A 27,001-nucleotide genomic window follows, 5' to 3' on the forward strand; every position below is an offset into this window, starting at 1 on the left:
AATAAACTTAGAGGAAAGAAGCCATATCTAGATGAAGAAAACTTTGAAACACTACTGAATTAAACAAAAGATTTATTTCTTATTATATATCTTTTTGTCTTTTGAATTTTTGCCAATTGCATTTATTTTTTATTTTAGAATAAATGAATAGAATTACAACAACAAAAACAGTGCATTGGAGAAAGCATTATCAGAACATGAATTGGACCCTATTATTTTGATAATGAAAAAAAATTTTTTCAGCCTGGCACAGTAACTCACGCCTGTAATCCCAGCACTTTGGGAGGCCAAGGCAGGTGGATTACCTGAGATCAGGAATTCGAGACCCAGACTGGCCAACATGGCAAAGCCCCGTCTCTACTAAAAATACAAAAATTAGGCCGGGCGCGGTGGCTCACGCTTGTAATCCCAGCACTTTGGGAGGCCGAGGTGGGCGGATCACGAGGTCAGGAGATCGAGACCACGGTGAAACCCCGTCTCTACTAAAAATACAAAAAATTAGCCGGGCGTGGTGGCGGGCGCCTGTAGTCCCAGCTACTTGGAGAGGCTGAGGCAGGAGAATGGCGTGAACCCGGGAGGAGGAGGTTGCAGTGAGCCGAGATTGCGCCACTGCACTCCAGCCTGGGCGACAGAGCGAGACTCCGTCTCAAAAAAAAAAAAAAAAAAAAAAAATACAAAAATTAGATGGGTGTGGTGGCTGGCACCTGTAATCCCAATTACTCGGGAGGCTGAGGCAGGAGAATCTCTTGAACCTGGGAGGCAGAGGTTGCAGTGAGCCTAGATTGCACCATTGCACTCCAGCCTAGGCAACAGAGGGAGACAAAAAAAAAAAGAAACTTCCAATTTGCTTTTTGAACCTAGTAGAAGTTGTTATAAAGAAATCGCTGTTAAGTTTTTTTTTTAAACGGCACAGAAATGGATTCTGATTGTTAAATACATGATTGAACATGATGGTGACCCCTCATTGACTCGTGAGCACCTCAAGCTGGAAGTTCGAGGCCATCCATGATTCAATTCAGTCAAGCTTAGGAGAAATGATTCACTCCCTTCCAGAAACCTCTGCAACACACTGGACGACCTCACTTAAGGGCTCATGCCACACATTCTTACCTTCCTATAAGACTGAAAATTCCTTCAGGGCTGGGAAAATAAACTCGTGCCCATCACCCATTGCCACTCTCCGGGTGTTTGCACACAGGAAACATGTGACTGTGTGACTCTACGTTTCATTTTCATTTCTCTCTTGGTCCAGACTCAGGCCCAGACTTCCAAAAGTGCCTTTCCAATGAAGAATCAAGTTTTACGTATGTATTTTACTGAAGATGGGAGAAAAAGAAGAAGCAAAACAATAGTAATTTACTGCTTCTGATTTTTAAAAAGAGAATGGAAAAGTTTAAATCTTCAGGCCTGGGATTGGAAGCAGTACTGCAAACCACAACCATTCCAGACATTTCCAAAGATAACTTGGCATTAATTTTGAAAACTGGCATTTTGGCAGCCACAGAGCTTTTATTTATTTATTTTATTATTTTTACCTCTACACCTATCAAATCTAGACCACCCAGATTTCACTCTTGAAGGAGAAAATAAAGAACTGTATGTACCCATGGTGTTGACTTGGGCTTAACTTTAAACCTGTTAAAGTATAGAATAAGGAGTGATACCTGACACAGTAGCAATCACGGCAAAAATAACAGAGGCTGCAGTCCAGCCTCCTGGGGTGTGAGGGGGTGAAAGAAAAGGTACACGCTGTAACAAAGGAAGCCTGAAAGAATCTCACTTAAAGAAAATACATAATTACTCCCCAAGCGCATTGGAATAAGGATTGAGAATTAGGTGTGAAAAGTTTTAAGAGCATAAAAATGATTTTAGAAAGGAGAGTGCACCTTTCACTCTGTGGTAGAAGGTGGGGAACATTCTGTTCTGCTGGCCGGGATGGAGCTGCTGGGAAGTGAGAACTTCCAGTACCAGCAGGGCGGCCACCTGCGCAGGTGGACAGGGATTCTGCCCCTGGGTCCTCCACACTCTCTGCCGGCCACGGGCACCCAGTATGGCTCTCTTGTCTTCCTCTCCTCTCACCCCACCCTGCCAGGTGGTATGACCTATGGCTGAGATGTGTCCCAGTCTCTGTCACGAAAAAAAATTATTTGTGAAACACCTACTCTACTTGTTCCCTGAAGAATAACTGAGACAAAGACTTGGTTGTGCCCTTAAAACGTGTTCAATCCAGCTGGGGAGCCAAGATGCACACAAGCACCTTTAGACAATGTCAGCCAGCAGGGACAGTGATGACAGGAGGCTCCAGTGGCACTGAGGCTCGGGTGCTGAGATGGGGGTGCGTGCCCCTTCAGTGAACAAAGGCGGCTGAGAGCCCTTTAAGGGACAACCCTTCATCCAAAGCAACTGGCTTCAATTAACTAAATAATTTATTATTTTTCGCCAAGAGGCCAGAACAATTCTGGCACTGGTGCTCTGTTTATTGTGACCAAGATACCTGTAAAATATGGTCTCGGCCAGGGATTTTATTACTGTTTTCACTCACAATAAAAAATGTGTTTGACAAGAGTACCAAATACACACACAAGTCCCTGTACACCACCAGCTCATTCCCCTCTCCCCTCCATTCCCACCCTCTCTCCTTCTCTCTTCTCCCCTTCCCCTCCCCCTCTCCCTCCCCTTCTCTTCCATTCCGTTCAGCTGCTTAAAAACATAGTTAGGGCTCCCTAAAAATAAATAGATTTCATGGCTCACAAATAGGTTGCTAGCCATAATTCAGAAAACACTGGTTGAGCCCAATCCAAAATGTGATGGAGGCTGGGCATGGTGGTTCATGCCTGTAATCCCAGCATTTTAGAAGGCCGAGATCACATGAGGTCAGGAGTTCGAGACCAGCCTGGCCAACAAGGCAAAACCCTGCCTCTGATAAAAATGTAAAAATTAGCCAGGCGTGGTGGCAGATGCCTGTAATCCCAGCTACTTGGGAGGCAGGAGAACCACTTGAACCCAGGAGGTGGAGGTGGCAGTGAGCCAAGACTGCGTCATTGCACTCCAGCCTGGGTGAAAAGAGTGAAATTCCGCCTCAAAAAAAAATGAAAAAATGAAAATAAAATTAAAAAGTTATGGAATTGAGGTCTCTTAGGATCCCTGCATATGTTTTGTGAGTGAAAGATAAAAGGAAGTTTTATTGAAGTTAGTTGAGATTGACTAAGGAATGTATTACATTAACAAAAGCTTAAAGTCTTTTTTATGAAAAAAAAAAAAAAGTTCTGAAGACTCAGTTGTTCCTGGCAGTCTGAAGATGCCTGTGATCACTGAAGAGGCCCCAGGGAAGAGGCAGACAGATGAGAAGCACCGCAGCGTGGGCCCCAGACTGGCCCATCCCGAACAAGGGGTGAGGTCAGGACTTCGCAGGAGTATCCAGACAGATGTGAAATGGTTGGACGGCAGCAGTGTTCACTTATGAATATAGTAACATGGCTTTGCATGTAAAGTTTTATTATTCCTTTATCACAATTCATCTTCTTTGATACTTGGGCAATTTCTTTCTTCAATAACATGTAGAATTTCGTAACAAAACTAAAGCATTTTGCATAAAAATCACCCACCTTGTGCACCAGTCATTGTCTGAAGCAAGATAGTTTTATCCTTATATTTTCTATCGTCTACAAAGTACTACTTGAATCAGTCCATTAAATTATTAAATACATGTTAAATAATGCTAAACATATCAATTGCAAGTTTGAAATTGCCTTCTCATACTGTATACTGATATCACTAGTAGCTAGAGGAGAGCTTCTTATCAATGCAGATATGTAGAGTTTTATTTCTTTACATCTTTCCTCCTCTTTCATCCATACTTTTTTGACAAGTGGCAACTTTCACAAATGTATGTCTCTATTCCATCAGAAAATGGTCATGGGCCTTCTACACAAATAGTGACTCCAACAACTGCAAGAATGTGCATGAAACAAATCTCTTCTCTATAATTCTTCAGGCTAATGGGAGAAAGAAGGATCTAAAAATGACTGGAACAATCCTCATGCACCAGGGGGTATAGTAAGCGCCTGGCACACCACCCAGAGCCCTGGAGTCCTGGAGGAAAAAAACCTGTCTGCCCCTCGTGGAGATGGCCATGCTTCCTGGAGAAGGTAGAAATTCACAAGGGCCTCCAAGGATGCTTAAGGCCTACACAAAGAGATAGTGGAGAATGGGAGTTCTGGAAGAGAAGATATCATAAGCAATAATTAAAAGTAAGTATCAATTTTGCTGAATGATAAAGAGTGCAGAATCTGATGGACATAAGATATTAAGACTTTACCAGTTGATAGAGCATTGCACATCTATTTTACATCTCATTGGTACCTTCGCTGGGACCACAGTATGCTAGATTCTATTGCTGAAGGAGAACATTTGTACTAAATTTTACTAGACAATTAAAGAAACATTGGCAAGTTCCCTACAGCCAGCAAGGACAGCAATGAGAGGGATCTGGCAGGAGAAACAGAGGGTGACTGTCATGCCTCGATGCACAGTTTTCTCTTGAACTTTCTTCTAGGAACACACCTGCCCTATCTATAGAAATGGGAGTGTCTGCCTTTGGGATATTTTGGCTGGGTTAACCGGGACAAGGTATTCTTTCCTGGCTGTGCAGGGATTGTGAGGGTGTGACCTTGAGCTGCCCTTCCTCTCATTATCTGGGAGAACAATGGAGGCGGGAGAAGGAGCCCGGGTCCAGACCCTGGAGGTGGCTGCTTTCCGTATACTCCTCTGCCGTGGCCTCTCCCCAGGACTTGCTGATAAACCACCGCCTTTCACTTAACTTTATTCTCTTTGCCTGTTGCCACTTGCAACTGAGACTGACTGAGAGCCGGGAGGCATTCAGGCTATCTGGGGAGCTCTTCTAAAAGTCCCCCTTAGCCTTTTTCTATAAAGCATTTGATTCACCCTAACTCAAGAGAAAAGTTCCATTAAAAAGACAATTTATTCCAGATGCAGTGGCTCATGCCTGTAATCCCAGCATTTTGGGAGACAGAAGTGGGTGATTAGTTGGGCTCAAGAGTTCGAGACCAGCCTGGGAAACATAGCGAGATCTCATCTCTACTAAAAAAATTTTTTAAAGGGGAACTCAATCATTTAGTCACACATTCATTCAACAAAGTTTAAGAGCACTTAACATTTGCCAGGCTTTAGTCCAATTGCTAGAGGTACACAGGAAGAAAGCACAAAGAAGTTTCCAACTTTAATGAGAATATATTTTCATGGGGAGAGGCAGACAATAAAAGTGAGCAAAATAAGAAATCATCAGATGACACTTTGTTGTATGAGTTAAACAAAACACCGTCACTATGACTAGCAAGCCTATGCCTGTTCTTGAGACACCATGTGCCCAGCACTTAGCTTCGTGGATACTTGGCACATTTTTGATGCCTAGAATAGAATGGAATAGAAATATTTGGTAGTAGGGACACAGGATAACCCTCATTGATTTTCCTTTTTCAGTTCAAAGTCTAACTTGTTTTTTAACGACATTGCATGTGGGTAGAGCTGTTCCCAGCACCTCTCTTGGATTTAATGAAATCTTGTAATTGACAACATTTCACTTCCATGTTGTAATTCTTTTGCATTGTATTTTAGACAATCAAATAATGATGATCTTACAAATCTTAGAATCAGAGACTGAACAACAAAAATGGGAGTAAGTAGGGCAAATAAAGAACCTGCTATTAAGCATAGAGGGATATGGATAAAATTAGCATGTTGTCAGTTAGTTATAGATTTTTCTTGTATGCCATGACAAACTTATCTTCTCTATATACATTTTGACATTCATAATGAAGCTAAAAAAGACTCCTTTTAAGTTACTGTTATGTGGATATGTTAATTATTATTATTATCATGTAAGATAACAGCTGATGTTGACTCAGCCCCAGTGATTTTAGGCTGAATCACTAAAATCTGTTGGGCCCTGAGTAAAACCAGGCCTCTCACCATCTTTGTAATCTTTACCTAAATCTCAAGCCACAGGTGATACCACATTGAAAACAGGAGACTAGGCTGTGGCTACAATCAAAATGTTCCAATTCACTTCAAGTTAAGAAAAAAATGGCTTCAATATAGCTCAAAGCCAAGAGTTTGCTAACCCTTGGGGGTAGGGTGATTTGCCTTGAATCGCAGCATATTCCTACCTGGAGACACCAGAGCCTTTGCCAATGTTTCAAAGAATATTCCAGAACCTGAGTCTTCCTGGACTCACCCAACTCTGGCTACCACTTCACACTCACTCACTCTGGTTTATGCCACCAAAGCCCATATGTGAAACTCAGACCCTTCATGGGTTTTTCATTTACAAAGCCTCTCTGAATCACTCAAGAATTTGGTAAACTTCACAGAGCACTAGACTCACACAGAGAGTCACGTCTTCCACCACACACCACACCAGCTCACAATAACTGACAGCTGTTCCTGGGCTCTGCAGTCCCCACCAGCCACCCTGCAGCAGGGCCCTCCTCGGGCTGTGTGCCACGCCATCCTCCTGTCCCCACCTTCCCCACACGCTCTCCTGGAGCAACCAAACCCTGTGCACCGGAAGCCTTGGAATCGCACCCGCTGCTGTCAGCACACATCGAAGTGTTGTCCTAAACAGATAGTTCCCTTGGTGAGAGATAGGCTGGAGCCAAATGTGAAGATAACTGAAAGTTCTCTATCTTGTTACAGAACCTGTTACTTTAAAATGAGATTTATTATTCTGTGGCAAGAAGATGACATAAAGTTGCACTTGTCCCTTTCTACTTCACAGTTAGTCTGGGCCAGCCCCAGATAAGACCAGCAAGTGGATGTCATTATGCCACATTGATGCAGAAAAATAAAGAAGGTGGGAAATCAAAATCACAATAGCACGAAAAAGCAGTTTGGGAAAGATAGCAGATTCCTTCTCTTCTTGAGCTGAACTTACGGACTTTCCTAGGCAGAGATTCCTCAATCTGGTAAGCCTTTCTCAAACAGAAGTAAAGAAATCCACACTACCAGCAAACTGTACCTCAGGAGATGGTATAACTTGGTGACGGTCCATCTTTCTTCTTAATACCGTCTCCTTCAGGGTCCTCAAAGCAAGCACAATACACCACTTAAATGAACAAGCACCAAATTCAACATCCATGGTAGAGAGGGATAATTATATTTGTGAGTCAAAATTAAGCACAGACTTCTATTATGGGTAAAATCTAGTTCATTTATCAAGATTCTATATCTGAATTTTAAGTGTTCCCATGAAGGCACCTGAATTTTTTATGAATATAAGGTTTGTGATATTCAGATGTATTTATAGAAAATCAAACACCTTCATTGATGAGTTCCAATGACTAATAAAGAACATTAAACAAATTATTAAAATAAAAAGTGGTCTATAGGATTTGTGCCTCAAATAAATGAGGGTCTATGTCCACTAAAGGCACGTATAAAAATGTTGCATAGCAGTTTTATTTGCAGTAGCCCCAAAGTTGAAACTACTCAAATGTCCATCAATAGTAGAAAAAACAAGTAAATTGTGGAATAGTGATACAACAGAATATTACTTAGCACTTAAAAAGAGCAAGCTACTGCAACAATGAAGCTGAATCCCACAGACTGAAGTTTGACTAAAAGAACCCAGGTAACGAAGATGTGCTTTTCCATTCCTACAGTAGAGTCCCAGAGCAGGCAAACGAATTGATGACAGAGGTCAGAACGGTGAACAATGGTTACCTGTGGGAAGGGACCTGATGAGGCAAGGGGCACAGGAAGCCTTCTGGAATGCTGGAAATGGCTTAATCTTGGTGTTTATTTATGTTAAAATCCACTGAGCTCTTCCCGTAAAATTCACCTAAGCTGTTGAGCTCAGAAAGGGCCCTTTCTAAAATCATTACACCTCAATGAAAAAGAAAAATATTGGCATGTAAACAAAATCCAAATTTATATAATTATGAATTGATATTAAATTAAGGATTTTGGTTGTCAACATTTTGCACCTTTAGGCAGACATTTTGCCATGGCATAAGGGAAGAATAAGCAGAGTTTATTGCTATTTCTCTTTACAGTGGAGATGTCTGGCAGAAATTTTCTTAACCAAGCAATCAAACTTAATGTCACCACGACAGGACCTGCTGACATCAGGTGCTTTCTAATGGGATGCATGGAGAATGGCACAGTGCCACCTGTGTGGTATCTTTGTCCAAAATATTTAACTTGAGTCTAATCACTAAGAAGCATCATATGAATCCAAATTTGGGATTTCTGAAAGATAAGTGGCCTAGATGCTTCAAAAATGTCAATGTCATGGAGTTTTTTTAGATTTAAAAAAATGACAATTCAACGTATGTGTGATTCCCGATTGGATCCTGGATTGAGAAACTAGCCAGGCTATTATTGGGGACATTTGAATATGTGCTCCCACTAGATAATAACATTATATCAATGTTAAGCATTCTTAGTATGGGTGTTGAATTGTGGTCATGTACAGGAATATCTTGTCTTAGAAAATAAATCTAAAGTATTTAGATTATCAAAATGTTTATAAATAACTCTGAAGTACTTCAGCGAAGAATAATAATAATTATGTGTGCCAGAGAAGAATAAGAAAAGGAGGAGGAGGTGGAGGAGGAGAAAAAGAAAATGTCGCAAAATGTTTGTGATGGGTATTCCATGAGAGTGAGATGGACCTCCCACCCAAACTTTCATTCAGATGTCAACTCTGATGACACACGCACCAAGAGGACATGAAACGGTTTACTGCTCAGCGTGAGGCTTTCTATGCAGAGGAGGGCCAGCTCCCAGTGTGTCTGAAAAAGGCTTGAAAGCAGGGATACAGGCTTGGGGCCTGCTGTGGTTGGCAGCTGGAGCTGGGTAAGGGTTCTTGTTCATTGGCCAAGGTTTCTGTGGGCTGAACTCCCCATTAGCACCAAGGGAAGGAGCATGTGGGCTTTCTCCCCAGGTGGCCCAGGTACGAGGCAGAAGGGGAAGGGGAACATGTTTCTACTTCTCTCTCCCCCATCCAGACCAGGCATGAGCACCTTAAAATTATGTCCCGAGGAAAAATGCTTTTACAAATATGTGCTGCTGTGGCCTGTTTAATCTCATAGCAGATTTTATTTCATGAATAAAAAACTTATACAACTCAATATAAATATAGTCATTTACAAGTAGAAATACTATAGTTTCTATTAAATAAGATACTTGTTAATTCAAATTGCCTCACTTACAAAAACATTCATGATTTCACTCAACAAGAAATGCTGGCATGCCCATTAGGTGCCAGGCACACTGGTAGGGGCAGGGACAAAACAGGGGACAAGGCAGGGGTTATCAGCTCCCACATGGTGAAATGTCACAGTTAAGACACCACCACTCGCACTCTTTGAGAGCCAACATTCTGACTGACAAATTTAGGAATCTCTAAATACATAAAATGTGCGAAAGTCACAACACTCAGAGTTACCATTGTGGTTATCTGAGAATTCAAGAGTAATACATATACCAATTATAGTTTTCATAAATCTCTTCAGAAAGAACATTCGTGTCCTATTTTAAAATAATACCCATTTTAAAATAACACAATTCATTCTCTGTCATTACTTAAATTCCTCAATGTTTATTCTACAGCAAAATCACAAACCTGCGCCTATGTATTGTTGCTGAGATGGATGTAATGCAACACTGCTCATCCCAACATCCACCTTAAGCAGAGAGCAGGAGAAGAAAGAAAGTTGTCTTATAAATCCTAAAATCCATCGTAGGTGTAATCACCCTACATCTGGGACTTTCTACATTTCAAATGCTCTATCCCACCGTTTTGAGGAATATGCTTATATTTACCAAATATCCCAACTTGGGATTTTCAAAATGTAGTGTCTGTACTCATGACAGATCAAACTGCATAAGAAAATTACAGCAGGTATGGGCAAATAGCCTTCGGTAGAGTCGAAACCGTTATCATTTCTTTGACTCAACTTCCATATCTAGGAATTTACCAACATATACACGTATACATGTGTTGAAAAAGTACTGTGTGGTTGCTTATGAAAGCTTTATTTATTTATAAAAGCAAGAGACTAGTATTTTGAATGTCATTCAATAGAGTTTAGTTAAATCAATTACGGCACATTGTACCACGGAATATTATACAGGCAACGAAGGTAGTTTTATGTATGCTGATACATTTCCAAGATACAGGTAAGTGGATAAAGGAAAGTATAAGGAGAACAGTTTAACAGGATACTTGTGTCTGTATATGAAAGGGATGTTACATATATCATTCTGTATGTGCTCAGGAAATTTCTGGTTGGCTTCATAAGAACCAGGGTCACGTAGGTGACATTTGGGGTTGGAGGAGGACTTACAGTACATCTTCTCATGACCATTGACTACTGTTGCCATGTGTGTATAATATATATGCATGTACCTATATGATATATGCAATATATCATATCAAGATATTGGTCATTGTGATTGCTACCTTGTATTCATCAAGGAAGGAAAGGGAAAGTCAAAGAGCTCTTAAGAATTTCATGTCACGGTTGAGCAGTTCTTTTTATTAAAAGTGCTCCTCCTGCTAACAGGTGAAGATAATTCCTGCTTGCCTGAGAAACATTTGTTCCATCTGTATTATTTAAGCTAGCCATAGAAGTGACAGGAGGTGGCATTGTTACATAACTTTCGCCTCTGTTTATTTGCAATTCTGTTTTCCCCTGGAGGGGAGGGGCAGGTGCATGTTTGTTGGGGAGGAAGAGTTGGCAAACAGGAATATAAATGTAGGTAAATATAGGCCATTTACAACATAAAGAAGAGTCCCTGCTGTACTCTAGATCAAAAGGTGCTCTACATTATTGAACTGTGTTGCTCAGAGCTTTTGCCAGTTCTAAAAAGAGAGTATCCTCCCAGTTAGTGGCTTCTCAAATAATGCAGTTTTTAGGTAACTTCCTCTCCCCACCCTTTCAGATTAATAACTACTCCTCATTTGGTTCCTTTGTGAGTTATCATTTAGATTGGAGTCCAGTTATGGTTTAAGTTCATTTCTTCCCAAAGTCATAATCAAAGTCACAGAAATTGGACCACCAAGGCCATCTAATTCAACCTGAGGGGAGGAGAGAGGCACATAGGGGTGACTTTGTCTTTCAGATATCGGTCATTTTCTTTCCCACTTGAATCAAAAAGGCAGGGGCAGGTCCAAAGATGAGTGAGGACTAAGGCCTCTATTCCATTCTGCAGGCTTCATTCTTGAGCTCCTTTTCTCCTCAAAGTCCCCTCCTTCACCTTCTTTGGCCCACTGCATGGTAATGGCCTTTTTGGTTTGAAGCCAAAGAAACTAACACAAGAACTTTAAAAAATGTCTAAACGATAACCGCCTTTGCCATCAAACTTCTGTAAAAATGCATGCTTGTATGACTGTTTGTTTGTCTTTAACATTGATTTCCTCTTCCGAGGGTCATGCCCATTTTTTAATATCAATGATGTAAATCACCCTTTGAGAGATATTTTTGTAAGCTATTTTAGAAATAGGCAATCTGAGCAATTCTATTAGAAACATTAGTCTGTTGGAAAGATCAATCCAGCTGATGGTGGGGGTTAGGTAGATATAGGTCAGTTAACAACATACACATTCACTTTTAACTAGTTTTAGAGACATAAAATTGATGCTACTTCCTATGCCCAGCTTCAGGCTCTCCCAATGCTAACTACCCATTATTAATACAGGAAAGCTACAAAATCCCGGTGTTATTGTAATATCAGAGAGGTAGAGGTATGTGGTGATTGAAAACCATATGTTCACTCAGTCACTGATTCATCTGACCACATAATAGCTACCCGTATTTCACTATGGCTCAAGAAATTCAAGGAATGCGTGAGTCGGTCTTGCCCAAATGTCCCCTAGATTCATTCAGTCCCAGAGTCTCCCCTTTGGGTGGTTTTAAGCACCACCAAGGCAAGAACCCAGAAAACTGGGCTGGGGAGGATCCTAACCAATTTCATCCAAAACAGAAACGACTTACTTTTAAAACACTCGTGAGATTAATGTAATGTAATAATATACCACTTACGTAATTCCCTAATCTAAAACCATCTTGAAAGACATGGAGGTTAAAACTAGAAGACAAAGCAAGATAGTCCAATTAGGGTGACATTGGGGAGAGGGGAGAAAAGAGATGGATTTCAGAGAACCTATAGGTACTAGGAGAACAGGTTTCTAACTACAGCATAACTGGAAAAATAGAGTTAGTATTACTTCCTCATTGTATAGTAACTAATAAGATATCTTGTGATTAAACCAAACTCTTTAAGTAAATACTAATTCTTTGAAAACAGACTAATATAAAAAGAATGTGAAGAGAACGAAAAAAATTTTGAAGTGCTTTCTTATTAGTTATAAGATCAATAAATACAATTATTCAGGGTTTTCATCAAAGAGTCCTCCCAGACAGCTTTCCACATGTCCATTCAGTTATAATCAACCAAACATTGTAACACAATCTTATGTCCAAGTTCAAAGCAATTAAGAAAACAAGAAACAAAACAAAACAAAACAAAAATTGTCATTGGCATGGTCCATTTGTACACCAATTTTCTTTAAGTTACAAAGGAAAAATGTTTATAAGTTTAACATTTTATGTTAATATCTTCCTCAGTATAGACTGCACACATGTTGGACACGGAGCCAGCTGCTGCCCATAAGAGGAATGTATCCTAATCACAATTTTACAGACACACACACACACACACACACAGACACACACACACACACACGAGTACACGTGTCAAATAACTTCAATGGACATCCAAAGAAACATTCAGTCTAAGCTAGGATATTGTACTTCATCTTTCATTTTAGCTAGTCAAATTAAGCAGGCTGGATCTACTAAGGTCAGGGAGGAAACCAAAACCATCTGAGTGTGTACACAATGACCCATTTACTATCCTACATTCATCAGTATAAGGAATCTTCTAAAGAGAAACTATTAACAATACAGGGGCCACACAGCACAATAGCCAGGAAGTATCAGCACAGGACCTGAAATGAGCACTTAGCAGTTGTGGCCAGAGACCACGAGCACTCTGGCATGGATTGGTGGTAGGGAAGGACGTGAACAGGACCAAAGGGCTTTAGTTCTCATGTTCAAAGTTCCCACCATACTCCTCTCTAGGCAGCCTATATGCCTATCAGCTATTTAAAACTTCAAGTCAAACCAGCCTGCCAACAGGCCATCTTAAAATCATTGACTACCACTGAAAGTTAATTTCCAGTTGCCTTCATTTCATACGTGCTATAATATACTCTCAATGGTTGAAATGAGCAAACACATGAACCTTCCAAGTTGTTGGAACTTAAAAGATGACCCCTCTGATGTTCCATCCAGGTCAGCAACACCAATATATATACTTTTCTCTGTTTTGCAGTGTGTGTACAGTCAAATTTGGCTTAGAGGCCCAAAGGGGTAAAAACCAACAGCACTGACTTTGACAGGCAGAGAAAATGCAGTTTCTTAATCACGGGTAAGGGGTTATGTGTCATGAACAGCTGTCACTCAAACACTGCCAGCTACCTGGCCTCCCGGTTTCCCATTGCGAAAGCGTGCACAGCCGTGTATTCATATAGCCATATACCACAGACATCCACCAGAAATGCACAGATGTGCTCCCGCCACTGCAGGCATGGGCCGTGGTTTCCATTTCCCAAAGAAATATATTCCCAACTCCATGGTAGTGGAGTGTTCACCCCTCAATGGTTTCTACAGTTATATATTCTCAGACAATTACCAAGTAGCATTTTTAGTTGCCAAATACAAAGGATACAATAAAATCTTTAGACATTTTTATGCTAAACAAAATTGTACAATAAATCTTTTTGAAATTATGATAATCTCTGAGTACTATGGATATAGGTACTTACTGTTAACTAGTTTGACTTGCAAAATATTCTCTGTAGACTCATATTACCTGGGGAATGTGGGAATTACTTGCTACTGGTAGTACAGACTTCCATAGATTTTTTAAAATCCTAATACCAAATATTTCCATCAAAAAGATGAAAAATGTTTGCTGAAATACAATTCTTATTTCTTTTCATAGCTGGCAGTCATACATTTATTAATTATTAAAATAGCATTAAAAATATTGGGGTTGTTATTTATCATAATAATGGTTTCAGTTCCGATAGACTTCATCTGCTCTTAACCAAAAGAAAAGCCTATGTACCTTTACAGAGCGACCCGAGGTCAACACCAAATACCGCGTACGGAGCTGATGAATTTGCCAGACACTCATGGTGATACTGAATTATTTCCCCCAAAGATGGAAAAATACAACCATACAAATAAAGTCACCTGCAGTACTTGAATTTCTTACCAAATGCCATTTTTTTTTCAGTAAAAGTAACTTAAGAAATGCCCTAGCTTTGCTCTAAAATCATAACTGAGCAGAGAAAGTCAAAGCCTGCAGTTACTGAAATACCCCTTTTGAGGTAAGCGGTGGGATTCTTCTCAACTCCTTCCAGTGTAACCAAAATGCACTTTCCAGGCATGGCCGGAACCCGTCCTTTGTTTGGAAACGGACGCGAGCCATGCCGAAGGTTCCCAGTGCACACAAAGACTCCTGTTTTCTGGGTGGAAGGACTTCTGTGACTTGGAGTTTCTTGTGACGTCAAAGGAGAAGAGCCACTGCCTCCATTTTGGAGACAGGAGCCCAAGCCAGTCTCTCTGGATACTCTGCCCAGCTCGGCCCCTGCCACAGCCCAGGCCACAGAGCTGGGCTGCAGGAAGGAATCGGTCACACAAACAACCCCTCTACCTAGCTGCCTACCTATCCAGATTCAGATTCCCCCCAACATGCCTGTTCACCTAATTTTCCACAGCTTAGCCAACAACAAAACATCTCCATCTGGTTCATTTTTCCTTTGCATTTTAACTGCAGCCCAGAAAAAGCCTGACTAGTTCATTGGGGCCTACTTTAAACCAAATCCAGAAAGCTTTAAGGGAAATAAAAGGTGTCTGCCTGGGTTTCTTTTATGTGGAAATCAGATATCCAAGTATCACTTGTGTTTCCATAGGAAATTTTCCATCTTCAGTTTTTCATTGGTGTTATTCTAGGCAAAGAAGTACCCAACTGCTTTCACCACCACGTCTCTCCTTGAAATCACAGCACATCACCCCATTTGCTTCAAAAACCTCACCTCCAACTTCAGGAGGCGGCACAGGGCCCTGCCTGTGCAGAGGATGAAGATTTCACATGACGCAGCCCTAAGCATCCCTGGACTGGAGAAGCATGGAAGAAGTAAACGTCCCTCCCTGCTGTCCCTCATCAGCAACGAGCCCGAGGGGGATCTCACCGGCACCCCCGCCCTCTGGACACAGGTGTCCTGCACACAGACATTCATGTAGGCTCTCCATCCCCAGTACAGTGTGTCCACACCAATGCACATGACAGCCAGGCAGGCATGAGGGAAAATAGTCAGCTGTCCCCAATCAATACCTCTTGGCCTCTTCTCTTCCCACCCCACCCTCCCTTCTTCCCCACACAGCTTCAGGTCCACGCAGATCTGGGTCTCCAGCATTATCTAATCGGCTCACTCCCACCCCACTCCCCGTATCCTGAAGAAACACGTAAAATCCCATCTGTGGGGGAAAAGTCTACTCAAGTTGTCTTGCTATAGGGAGCTCTGATGAAGCGTGGCGAGGGCATTCCTGCGGAGGGATCTCAACTCCCAAACGTCTTCCTGCATGTGCTCCTGTTCCTTTTTCTCCTCCCCCTCCCCGCCCCCTACCTTGCTCCTCGCTGCTGTCCCCAAACCAGGCAGTGGGTTCCTCCTCTGGGAGCTGGGGTTCTCCGCCACCTCCTCCACCCTCGAGGGCTTTGCGTTTCTTCGACATCTCTGCCCAGGGCTGGGGATTTGGGGGTTTGCTTTCCCCACCCCCTGGCCCTCCCCCCTCGGAGAGGAGAGTGAAGGTGGGGTTAGATGGAGGGGAGGGGGTTAGGTGCAGAGGAAAGGGGTGGGGAGAAGAGACCAGAGAGGGAGATGGCAGAGATTGCTGCTTCAGGAGGGGAAGGGACTTGGGGTGGCAGGAAAGGCAGAGGGGCAGGGACTCAGTGCAGAAATTCTACAATCCGGTCCATCAATGTAGCCCTACGTCTAGGAGACTGTTTGCTGGTGTTGCGCCTCTCTCTCTCTCTCTCTCTCTGCCTCTCCCTCTCTCAGTCTCTCTTCCTCTCTCTCTCTCCTTCCTCCTTCCTCCTTTTCCTTCAACTAGAAGGGTAGGCCGAGAGGGGAGGAGAGATCAAACCAGAAAGGAGAGGCTCCTTGGGTGCCTCAGCGGATTTCTTCCCCATTTGGGGGGCGATGGGGTGGGGTGCTGTGAGGACTCCTGGTCCTGTCTAGCTACGAAGGAGTGGTGTCTTATGGCTGGGCTGGGCTTGGCTTGGGGGGAGGGGGGCGGGACAGTGTTTGCAGTGTTTGTTGAGGATGCGATTTCAATGGGTTGCAAGGAAAATTGGGTGGGATGAAGAAAATAAAATGCTGCAGAATGCAATCTAGTGATGCTTTCAGGTGCTGGGGACTCCGGACCCCCTCCTCCCCTATGACATCACAGGATCTTTTGCAAAAGAGACTGGGGGAGGTGGGGGGAGAGAAGAGAGTGGCGGCAGAGGCAGGATCAAAACAGCAGGGGGTCCTGTCCCCACTGAGAACTGGAGAAGGGCGGCTGGCTCGGGAGGAAGGAAGTTGCGGTGTACACACCATCCCTTCTCCAGGCCGCCTCGGGAGGCACCTGCGGGTCTGGCGCGGCAGCCGCTGCGGTTTGCAGCTGGCGCGCAGCCCTCGCTGGGAACTTGGAGCTCTCAAACTCCTCGGATCAAGCGTTAGCCCCCAGGCTGTCAGTTGGCGCTGGGGCGGGCGGCAGTCTCTCCCCTCCTCTGCAAACCCGTGAGTCTTCGGCTTTATAAACTCCCTTTTCTTCTTTCTGGAGTCCACTCATCACCCTTTCCCCCAAACAGTCACGTCCACAAACACAACACACCACACACGCGCACACGTTTTCTTATTGCCAAAAAGGGTAGAGGGAAAGGACAGGAAGTTTTTTTAAGTACAGGCACACACACACACAAAGATCGGGACTAAGTTTTTCTGGACTCTCAAGGGTTAAATAATAGGTAAAAGGAACTGTCAACTTACCCGCCAAAGTATGCTGACGCGCATATCTGCTTTCCGCTTCATTTCGAGTTCATAAATTCAAAAAAGAGAGTGAGAGAAAGAAAAAGAAAAAAAAAAAAAAGGCAAGGCGCCGGGAGCACAGTGGGTCCAGGGTTCCATGGAGAACTGCGCAAAACAAGTTGCCAAGAAAGCCCGCTGGCCAAGTTCGGGACCTGTCCACCACGCTCGCGCGCTCCGCTCAGCAGGCATATTCCAAAGGCTTGGGGCACTCTGCGGTGCGCGCCGATCTTCTCGCAAAAGGCGAGTGTGTGGGGTTCCTCCTTCCCTCCTTTCCATCTGGGGGTCTCGGGGAAAGCTGCACCCAGCGCCTTGGGCGCCCATGAAGACCAATCCATCTCAGCTCAAGCTCCCAGCCGCAGCAACTTCGGACTCAGACCTCTCTGTCTAGAACATGAGTGCTTGTGTGTGCGCGTGTGTGTGTGTGTGTGTGTGTGTGTGTGTGTCCGAGTGCACTTGACATTTGGGGGTGCATGTGCTCTCAGGAACGACTCTCCCAGCTGCCCGGAACTTAGAGAGTTTCCCTTTAAGCCGGAGATGCTGCTCGGACACCCCCCCCCGCGTCCAACAGGAGGCGATGACGTCTGTAGCCTCGTTGCCAGAACAGTCCCCAGGCTGCCGCTGCCGTTCATTGACAGGAGCGGGCGCTCGGACGTCAGCAGCCGGACCTTTGGCAAGGCTGCTCCCGCGGAGACGGCTCCCACCCCCGCACCTGCCAACCCGCCCCCCCCGGGGGGTGGTCACGAAATCAAAGCCACCAGAGGAGGGGGCCGGGGAGGTGCTGGGGCTGGGGGAGGGGGATGAGTCGGATCTGCCCTCTTTGTCCTGGAGCACCGGAGTATATAAATAGTGCAGTCTCCAGCCAGACTCTCTCCCAGCCTTGCACGCCCCCGCAGTCCCCCCAACCCGACCCCCGCCCCTTGTCACTACGTGTGGGGCTCGCTCTGCCTGGAGGGAGGCTGGGGTGCGGGGAAGCAGGGAGTGCAAACAGACATTGGTTCTCGTTCCTCTTCCCATTCATAGATTTCGGTTGGAGTCCCAGGGCCGCCGCGCCCGGAGTCGCAATGAATGGATGGATGCCCCGCGCGCTGGGACCACCAGGTCTGCAGAGATGTCGCCGGCGCTAGGGGCGCTCCTCCCGCATGGGGATAGGCGCCCTCGCCTAGGCGCAGTGTGGGGGGACCCCAAAAGACCCTTAAGAGGCCAAAGGCCTGCTCTCCCCCTTCTCCCCAACACACACCAGGGGTCTTTTCTGCCCCGGAGAAGTTGGGACGCAAAACGTAGGGAACTGCGCTCAGTCTCCGCACCATGAAGAGTCCAGATGGGGACCGAGACCAGGGCCATCCCGCAGCACGGACGGTAGCAACAGAGAGGGGAGCGCCCACGTGGCGCAACGCTGTGGCTGAAGCCAAGCCTGTCGCCTCCCCCTGAGTCCGCTGGCGGCCCAGGACCTCGCGCTCTCCCTTCCTGAGCACCCAGGGATGCACTGCGCAGGGAAGGAGGGCACGGCGGGAGGGTGTGTGCAGGGGACTGCTGCGCGGATTCCCCACCCGAACCCGGCTCGTGGGGAATCCGTGGGCTTGCACTCGCCAGAAAGAGCTGCTGCAGGAGCCGCCAGATGGTGAGGCCCGTTCCCGACCCTGGGTGGGAGGAACTTAAAGGACTGAGTTCTGAGGCACCAGGCACAGGGCGCAGCTTCATAAATGCACCCAAAAGCTTCCATGGACAGACGGCACAGCTGTCGCTGAAGTGAACCTAAGGAAGTTTGCTACCCCAAGACCCCCAAGACCCGGGCTCCGGGCCAGGTGACAACAGACGCCTGGGAGTGTGGTGACACCTGTGCAGAGCCCCTGGTGGTTCAACCTGTCCGAGAAGGTTGCAAGAAGATGCCACTGTCTTAGCTTTCTCCCCTAGTGCTCATGCCCCAGAAAAGGCCCTGGGGCACTAGATCCCAACCCCTTGTGCCATGAGAGGGAAGTCTGCATAACTGCGTGGGCACTCCCCCCTAAATCGTCTCCTGGGTCCTTCCCATTATGCACACACATAATGTCATTTCTCCGTGGAAAAATAAATAAGAACTTTCTTGACTCTCCACCTTCTCCCTCCATCTCTACCCAGGTTCTCTGTTTCCCTTTACAACAGAATGCAGCTGTCTAGATGGTGGCTCTGGTCTCTCTCCTTTCTCTGGGTGTTGAATGGTTCCAAAACACTTTCTTAAGAGTTCTACTTCTGCTGTCCTGCAATATCTCACTTTTACTGAGGTCACCATTCAACCCAAAACTCTCTATCCAAGAGTCCATTCTTAGACATCTTAGATGACTTACCTACTGCAGTGGAGAGAATTCTTCATTCCTGCCTCCTTAGAACACAACCTTGACTCGGCTTTCCAGACACTCTACTCTGCTGATTTGTGTCCCACCTTTCTGGACATTCCCCCTTAGTCACATTTGCTGAACTCCTCATCTCCCCACTGTCTTCATGTTGCAGTGTCCCAAGGCTCATCCGTGGACCTTTTATTTTCCATCACTCCCTGCTCCCTTGGTGATCTCGCTCAGCCTCGTGGGTTTAAATCTGAATACTAATGACGCTTGCACATATATATTTAGCCCAGACCCCTCTCCTAAACTCTAGATACATGTGTCTAGCTACCAGCTCCACTGGGGCATCTAGAAGATATCTGAAACCTAACATGGCTATTACTGAGCTGTCGGTTTTACCCCCATCACAAACCCACTCTTCCCACAGTTTTTCCACCTTGGTGAATGGAAAGCCCACACCCATCATGTCTGGGTTATAGCTGTTGCCACCTCCCTCAGCTCTCACTCTGCCCACGCCTCCTTCACTCTATTCTCAGCCACATGGGCCTTCCTAGAACCCACCAGGCACCCTCCCAACTCAGAGCCTTTGCAGCTGCTGATTCCTCTCCAGGAACTCCTCCGCCCAATGTCCTGAATATCTGCAGGGCACATTCTCTTCCTCTCACATTTTTTCCTCTTGCACCTCTTCAAGAAGCCTCCAGAGTCCACCCCACCACGCACTGCTACACCACCTCTCCCAGCACTTATTCCCGCCTTTCTTTGCTTTACTTCCTCCATGCATTGCTTGTGGTTGACTTATCTGCCTTGTTTAGTCTATTTTCCCAGTAAAATGTCAGCTTCCTAATGGCAGGAATTTTGCCTTTGCTTATAATTGCATAAAAACTACATAACCTCATCAAACTTTCTTTATCTCTCACCACACATTCAGGAGTTGCCTGATTCATCTCTTAGAACATAAAAGAAAGTGAGCTTGGAGGTTGGCAAAGGCCATTTCTCTGCCATAGTGATCTCTCACATTAAATATGTGTGTGTGTGCTTGTGTGTGTGTGTGGGTATCTGCCCAAGACGACTGTCACATCTCTGGTGATTCCTGAGAAATGCAATCTCTCTACCTTCCTCACTTTCTTGTTCAATCCTTTCTTTGCCTTCCCCTTTTTCTTTCTTTTCTCTCCATTAGTCTTCTTTTCTTTTCTGCCTTAAGCCTCCCATGGGCACCAAGGGGCATGCCCACCTAGCCCTTGGCCACCACGGAAGTAAAGGGGACCTTCAGGCTTACCTGTGTTCTCAAAGCCACCTGCTCCTTCCCATCCATCCTGTTTCAATGCATTCACATCCCTTCTCATCAGCAAGTAAATATATCCCTGTTTCTGGAGCTTTGGAGTACCCAAATTAGATGTCAAACATTTGAGTCATTTAATAACTGCTGAGCTCTAGGGCTCCAGAATGAAGTCCTGGGATCTCCCCTCAAGGCTGTCCTAATCCAGCAGAGGAGGGGGCAGGCACACTATCAAGGCGTCAAGGTGCTGACGAGGGCATTGATGAAGGTAGCCAGTGCGACGAGGGCGCTGATGAAGGCAGCCAGCACGATGAGGGCTCTGGTGAAGGCAGCCAGTGCGCGAGGGCGCTGGTGGAGGCAGCCAGTGCGCGAGGGCGCTGGTGGAGGCAGTCAGCCAGTGCGACGAGGGCACTGATGAAGGCAGCCAGTGCAGGAGTTCCTGGAGCCCAGGTCACTGGAAAGGTGGGAGAGAGGACCACAGGGGGAGCTGCATCCGAGATGGGTTTGCAGGCCTTGGGGGAGCTCCACAGTGGAGGCAGCTGTGCAAGCCCCAGAGGCAGGAGTGAGTGGGATGGTTGGAACGCTGGGCATCAGGGTGGTTTGGGTGCCAGTGCCAGGATGGAGGGTGAACAGACAATGAAGTGCCTTCAGCCTATGCTGAAGAGTTGAGCCTGCATCCTGAAGGGCTTTATGAAAGAGATAAAATGATGTCCTACATGTTTGAGTCGGAAAGTTGATGAGGTGATCAGAAGGAGGTGAAATCAGAGGCAGGAGGAACAGCTACAAAAGGCTATTCCAGGGTAAGGCGCTAAAGGAGATGAGTTGGCCATGTGGGGAGAGAGGATGTGGAGGCCCACACTTCCAGTGCACGTGTAACTGCCCGCCTTCTGCAGAAGGACCTGAAAATAAGTTAGACTTTGCTAAGGATTACAGGGTCATTGGTGTCGAGGGGGCAGATGCTGCTTCATGCCAGCCCTCTTAGCTGGGCACCAATTGGTGGTATGAGTGCAGTTTATAATCTGTCACCTATCCTGCACATCTGGAAATTCCATGTCACCAACTTAACCTGAACAGATCAATGTCAAAGGAGCTTAGATGAAGACTCATGAGAGATTGATGTAGAAGCCAGAAGCCACCTTGTTACTCTACAGTGGGCAATTAGTCTTTGCGAGCACTAGAATACGCTTTTCCTTTCCTCTGGCCACCTCTACCCATATCAAAGTTATAACTGATCAAATTACAGGGCAAATTTCATCTAAGCTATGGTAAGGGTAATACATTTGTCATGTGAGCCTAGGAAATGCAGTGCAATTCTCTAAGGATGCTTCCCCAATTCATTCCATGCAGGTGTCCACTTGACCGTCAGTGGCCTTGCTTCCTCATCCCTGTGTTACTGCTTCCACAATGACCCCATAAGACCTTAAGGAGTTCTTTAAGAACAAAAATGCCCTGTGCAAGGCTTCAGCACTTCTGACCTGTGGACAGCCTTAGCTTTAGTGTGAGAGCTGCTTCGCATAGTCAGACCTTTTCATTTTCCCTTTTCTTGGAAGGGCATTTTTAGGTTCTTCTCATTCTGAGAAGAAGAGAGACCTTCAGATAAATAGAGTGTTAATTCTGTCCACTTCCAAGGAACAGTGCAGAAAAAATGAGCAAAACCAAAGTAGCTTACAGACTACAAGAACTCACCATTAGACAAACTGATACTTCCCTCATGCTGTAGTCTGAATGTGCCAACCAAAACTCATGTGTTTGAAACTTAATCCCTGTCTCAACAACGTTGGAAGGTGGGGCCTAGTGAGAGGTTTAGGTCCTGATGGCTCTGCCTTCATTAACAAATGGACAGCACTATAAAAAGGGCTTAAGGAGAGGGTTAATCCATTCTGCCTCCTTCTGCCATGTGGTGAGGAGCAAGAAAGCCCTCACCAGAGGCTGGCAACAACTTGATCTTGGACTTCCCAGCCTCCCTAACCATGAGAAATACATTTCTGTGCTTTATAAATTACTCAGTCTGAGGTATTCTGTTATAGCAGCACAAAACAGACTAAGACACCCCATTACATTGACCAAATGAGCACAACAATTTCTATACGTAAAAAAATTTCTAACTTATGGGAAACTATTTTAAAATAAGTACAGGAAACACAGAAAGTCTGGAAGAAGCTTACTTAAAGTTGCAAATGGGTTAGAGCTAAAAACATTCAGAATGTAATCATTGATTTTTAGAGCTACAAGAAACAGTAAGTTACCTAAGAAGGCTAATTCTCCAGCCCCCAAATACTCTGTTATAAATGAGGAAAAGGAGGGCAAATAATATGACATAGAACATTTGTTGCAGGCCTTGAAGTAACTTTTTTGGGAAGAAGGACATTATAGCTATACATTATGCTTGGTTTTTAAACTAATCATATAATTGCAGAAATATTATGTCATATCTGTTCTTCTTCCATAAGTGGCATAGTTTAGTTATTCTATATATGTTCATTTATTTAAATTCCATCACCCACAGTTTTATTCTTTTATTTGGAAATAATTCCAAATTTACAGAAAAGTTGCAAGAATAAAAATAATACCCAAAACACCCATAACACCTGTTACCCAGATTCACCTCTTGTTAGCATCTTATCCCACTTAGTCTATCACGTGCACCCTCATCCTTTGCTTTATAAAGAAGCTAAAGGTGACTTATGTATCTGTAGGTCCTTGACCCCCAAAGGCTTCAGTGCATACTTCCTATAAGAGAATTTCTTATATAGATACAGTACTGGTTTCAACAGTACTAAATTAACATCATTACTACAATGCTTTTATCTAATCTATCACCCATATCCCAGTTTTGTCAATTGATGCAATAATGTCTTTTATGATGTTCTCCCCATCCTCCTGTCCCACAGAGCATACAGTCTAGGGCTCAAGGATGGCATTTATCTGCCCTATTTCTTATAGCCCTTCAATCTGGAGAATTTCTGGAATTTTTCTTTGTCTTTTATGACATAGACAATTTTGAAGAATACAGAACCTCCTCTCATTGTTTTTTTTTTTGAGACACGGTCTCGCTGTGTCACTCAAGCTGGAGTGCAGCGGTGCAATCTCAGCTCACTGCATCTTCAACCTGCATGGCTCAAGGGATCCTTCAAACTCAGCCTGCCAAGTAGCTGGGACGACAGCCCTGTGCCACCATGCCCAGCTAATTTTTTTTTTACTTTTTGGTAGATCTGGGGTTTTGCCATGTTGCCCAGGCTGGTCTTGAACTCCTGAGCTCAAGCAATCCTCCCACCTCAGGCTCCCAAAGTGCTGGGATTATAGGCATGAACCACCATGCCTGGCATCTTCCTTCTATTTTTAATAAAACATTTCTCAGCATGGGTTAGGTTCTGCCATCTCAGCTGGACTGCTATGGAGGTGTGCTGGTGTCTGTTTCAGAATTTCATATCTGGAGGCACTTATGTCCCATGGGTGATGTGAATTCTCATTGAGGCATGATCTGACTTTCCCATTGTATGATTACTCTTTTTGTTTCAGGTACAACCAATAAGCAGCCTTTGAGCAGCCGAGAAGAAAAGGCGAGTATCCTGCTCCTCAACTCAGTTCCCTAACTCAGCACCCACTCCTGACTCCTGCTTGGTCTACTCCTGCCTTGGTGATGTTCAAGCTCAGTACTTCTTCCACATCAGCCGTCGGGCAGGCAAAAACACTTCCTTATGCCTCAGTGACTAACGTCTGTACCTATTTATTCATAGCACAAGTATCTTGGACTCATGAATTCCCATATTTAATCGCTCATAATTCATTCCTTTATATGTTATTTTGATGTTCATATTTGATCCATTAAAAGGGCCAATGAGAGTCCCCTCAACCTGGCTCCTGCATCCTGATGGCATGCCCCCATCACTTCTAAATACTTCCTTACTTTCTGGCTTAATAAGATGCTTTGGGCTCATTTGTACCTACTTTGTTCCAGACCCTGGGGTCAGCCATTTCTCAAAAGAACACTGGTTCCTTTTAACGGAATTATAGACCAAGACACAGGTACTACGTGTGCTCATTGCTGCTGGGACATCTTTTCCTCCTGGCCCTTGCAGCAGACAGATCTAAGCAATAAGTGCATGTACATGCATGCACACATACACACACAAACACATACATGTGCACATATACATACATGTACTTATTTTAGAAATCAGGAGCCATTAATTTGTCTATGTCTCTTTCATCACAGTGAAATCCCTGGTTCCCCAAAACAGCAATGTATTTACTCACTTGCTGAATCCTATAGTGCATCTAAAATAGTTTCCTAATTGCTTGCCCATGCCACCACAACAAAACACACTACTAAATAAAGGTCAGGATGTGTTCGCAACTCCTCCCCCTAATTTCTTTCACCACTCAGCACAGAATCTGGAGGATCTATAGCTAAACTCTGTGTTCATCATTATTTGTATTTGTCCTTTCTAGTCGATTTCCCTTTTATTGCCCTTCACTGGCAACATGGTTGAGCTCATTTGTTTAAATTTCCTTTCAGTTTTAGGGCTTTTCTCTCTTTCCATTCTTACTGATTTAATTTTATTGTTTGAATATTTTTTGAATATGCCTTCAAAAGCCAAAACTACACTTTAAGAAATACAGGCAGAAGAGTCCTTCCCGCTGTATTCCTTCCACTCCATCTCCCTCCCACCCCCAGACTCTGTAGGAAGCAAATTTCATTGTATTCAGGTTTATCTGAATTTCGTCTCCTGTTGTAAAGGTGAGCAAGTAAAAACTTATTTTCTTATTTTCTCTTTTTGCTTCATACAACTCAGTGTACTATATATGCTCTTTTGCAATTTGCTGCTTTCACCTAATAATATTTTCTAGAAATCACTCCATATCAGTTTATCAGTATCATTCTCATCCTTTTTTCAACAGCTGTGTAGAACTCTACAGTGTGTATGTACCACAGTTCATTCAGCCAGTATCCTGTGCTTGACCATTTAGCTAATTTCCAATATTCTACAGTTACAAATAACACTGCAATTAGTTACTTTGCACACTTATATTTAGGTAATTTCTAATATTTCACAATTACAAATAATGCTGCAATGAGTTACTTTACACATGTAGATGTTTATTCTATGACAGGTATAACTTCATGGTATAGACCTAGAAGCAGGTTTGCTGGAGCACAGGTAACTGCAAACAGTTTTATTAGATACTGTGAAATTATTCTTCAAAGGTTTTGTACCAGTTTCTAATTTACCAATCATTTTCTTTTTTAAAGAACAATAAATAAAACTTCCAAAGGGTGATAGATCTGTATATTAGTCTGTTCTCCTATTGCTGTGTGGAACTACCTGAGACTGGATAATTTATGCAGAAAAGAAGTTTAATTGACTCAGTGTTCCACAGGCTGAACAGGAAGCATGACTGGGGAGGCCTCAGGAAACTTAACGATCATGGCAGAAGGTGAAGGGGAAGCAGGCACATCCTCACATGGTGGAGCAGGAGAGAGAGAGCAAAGGGGGGAGTACTACATACTTTTACAAAAGTAGATCTTGTGAGAACTCACTCACTATCACTAGAACAGCAACGGGGAAGTCGGCCCCCATGATCCAATTACCCCCCCTCAGGCCCCTCCTCCAACACTGAAGATTACCATTCAACAGGAGATTTGGGTGGGAATACGGAGCCAAACCCTATCAATCTGCATTAATTTAAAAATATTTAATGCATTTTAAGGAAGTAATTTGGTTCTCCCAGCTGGAATGGTTAGGATCTAAGGCCTACTTTACCCTCAGGCAATTTGGGCTCTGGTGAACTTGAGAGTATAGAATACAAAAGCGCGTTTCTATAATACTGGTCTACTAAACTCAGCATATACATTTTCCATCTGGTATCCTCCATATTATATAATAAAATATACTAGAAATAGCCCGGGTGCAGTGGCTCATGCCTGTAATCCCAACACTTGGGGAGGCCAAGGCAGGCAGATCACCTGAGGTGAGAAGTTCGAGACCAGCCTGGCCAACATGATGAAACCCAGTCTGTACTAAAAATACAAAAATTAGCCAGGTATGGTAGTGTGTTCCTGCGATCCCAGCTACTAGCGAGGCTGAGGCAAGAAAATCACTTGAATGCGAGAGGTGGAAGTTGCAGAGAGCAGAGATTGTGCCACTGTACTCCAGCCTGGGAAACAGAGCGAGATTTCAT

The 27,001-nt window shown here is 44.3% G+C and overlaps 2 protein-coding genes across 2 annotated transcripts in view; one reads left to right on the forward strand and one right to left on the reverse strand.

Moving 5' to 3' along the window:
- PDE10A (phosphodiesterase 10A) overlaps nt 1-17,681 on the reverse strand; it is a 667,471-nt gene extending 649,790 nt beyond the window's left edge. Inside the window, exon 1 of the mRNA XM_055269337.2 lies at nt 17,189-17,681. The gene's annotated coding sequence lies outside the window, so the exon portion shown is untranslated. The remainder of the gene's footprint in view (nt 1-17,188) is intronic.
- Nucleotides 17,682-18,011: 330 nt separating this feature from the next.
- LOC129476428 (putative uncharacterized protein FLJ36797) lies at nt 18,012-25,048 on the forward strand. Its single transcript, XM_063623579.1, has 2 exons — nt 18,012-18,325; nt 24,338-25,048. The coding sequence occupies exons 1-2, from the start codon at nt 18,025-18,027 to the stop codon at nt 24,409-24,411; spliced, it is 375 nt and encodes a 124-aa protein (XP_063479649.1). The 5' UTR covers nt 18,012-18,024; the 3' UTR covers nt 24,412-25,048.
- The last annotated feature ends 1,953 nt before the right edge of the window (nt 25,049-27,001 follow it).

The sequence above is a fragment of the Symphalangus syndactylus genome, chromosome 2 (genome assembly GCF_028878055.3).
Source record: "Symphalangus syndactylus isolate Jambi chromosome 2, NHGRI_mSymSyn1-v2.1_pri, whole genome shotgun sequence".
In the NCBI taxonomy this organism is placed as follows: Eukaryota; Metazoa; Chordata; class Mammalia; order Primates; family Hylobatidae; genus Symphalangus; species Symphalangus syndactylus.

Coding starts and splice junctions, on each gene's coding strand:
- LOC129476428 (XM_063623579.1), top strand. CDS start 18,025: ATGAGTCGGATCTGCCCTCTTTGTCCTGGAGCACCGGAGTATATAAAT. Junction 18,326..24,337: donor CCGCGCGCTGGGACCACCAG/GTCTGCAGAGAT, acceptor TTTTTGTTTCAG/GTACAACCAATAAGCAGCCT.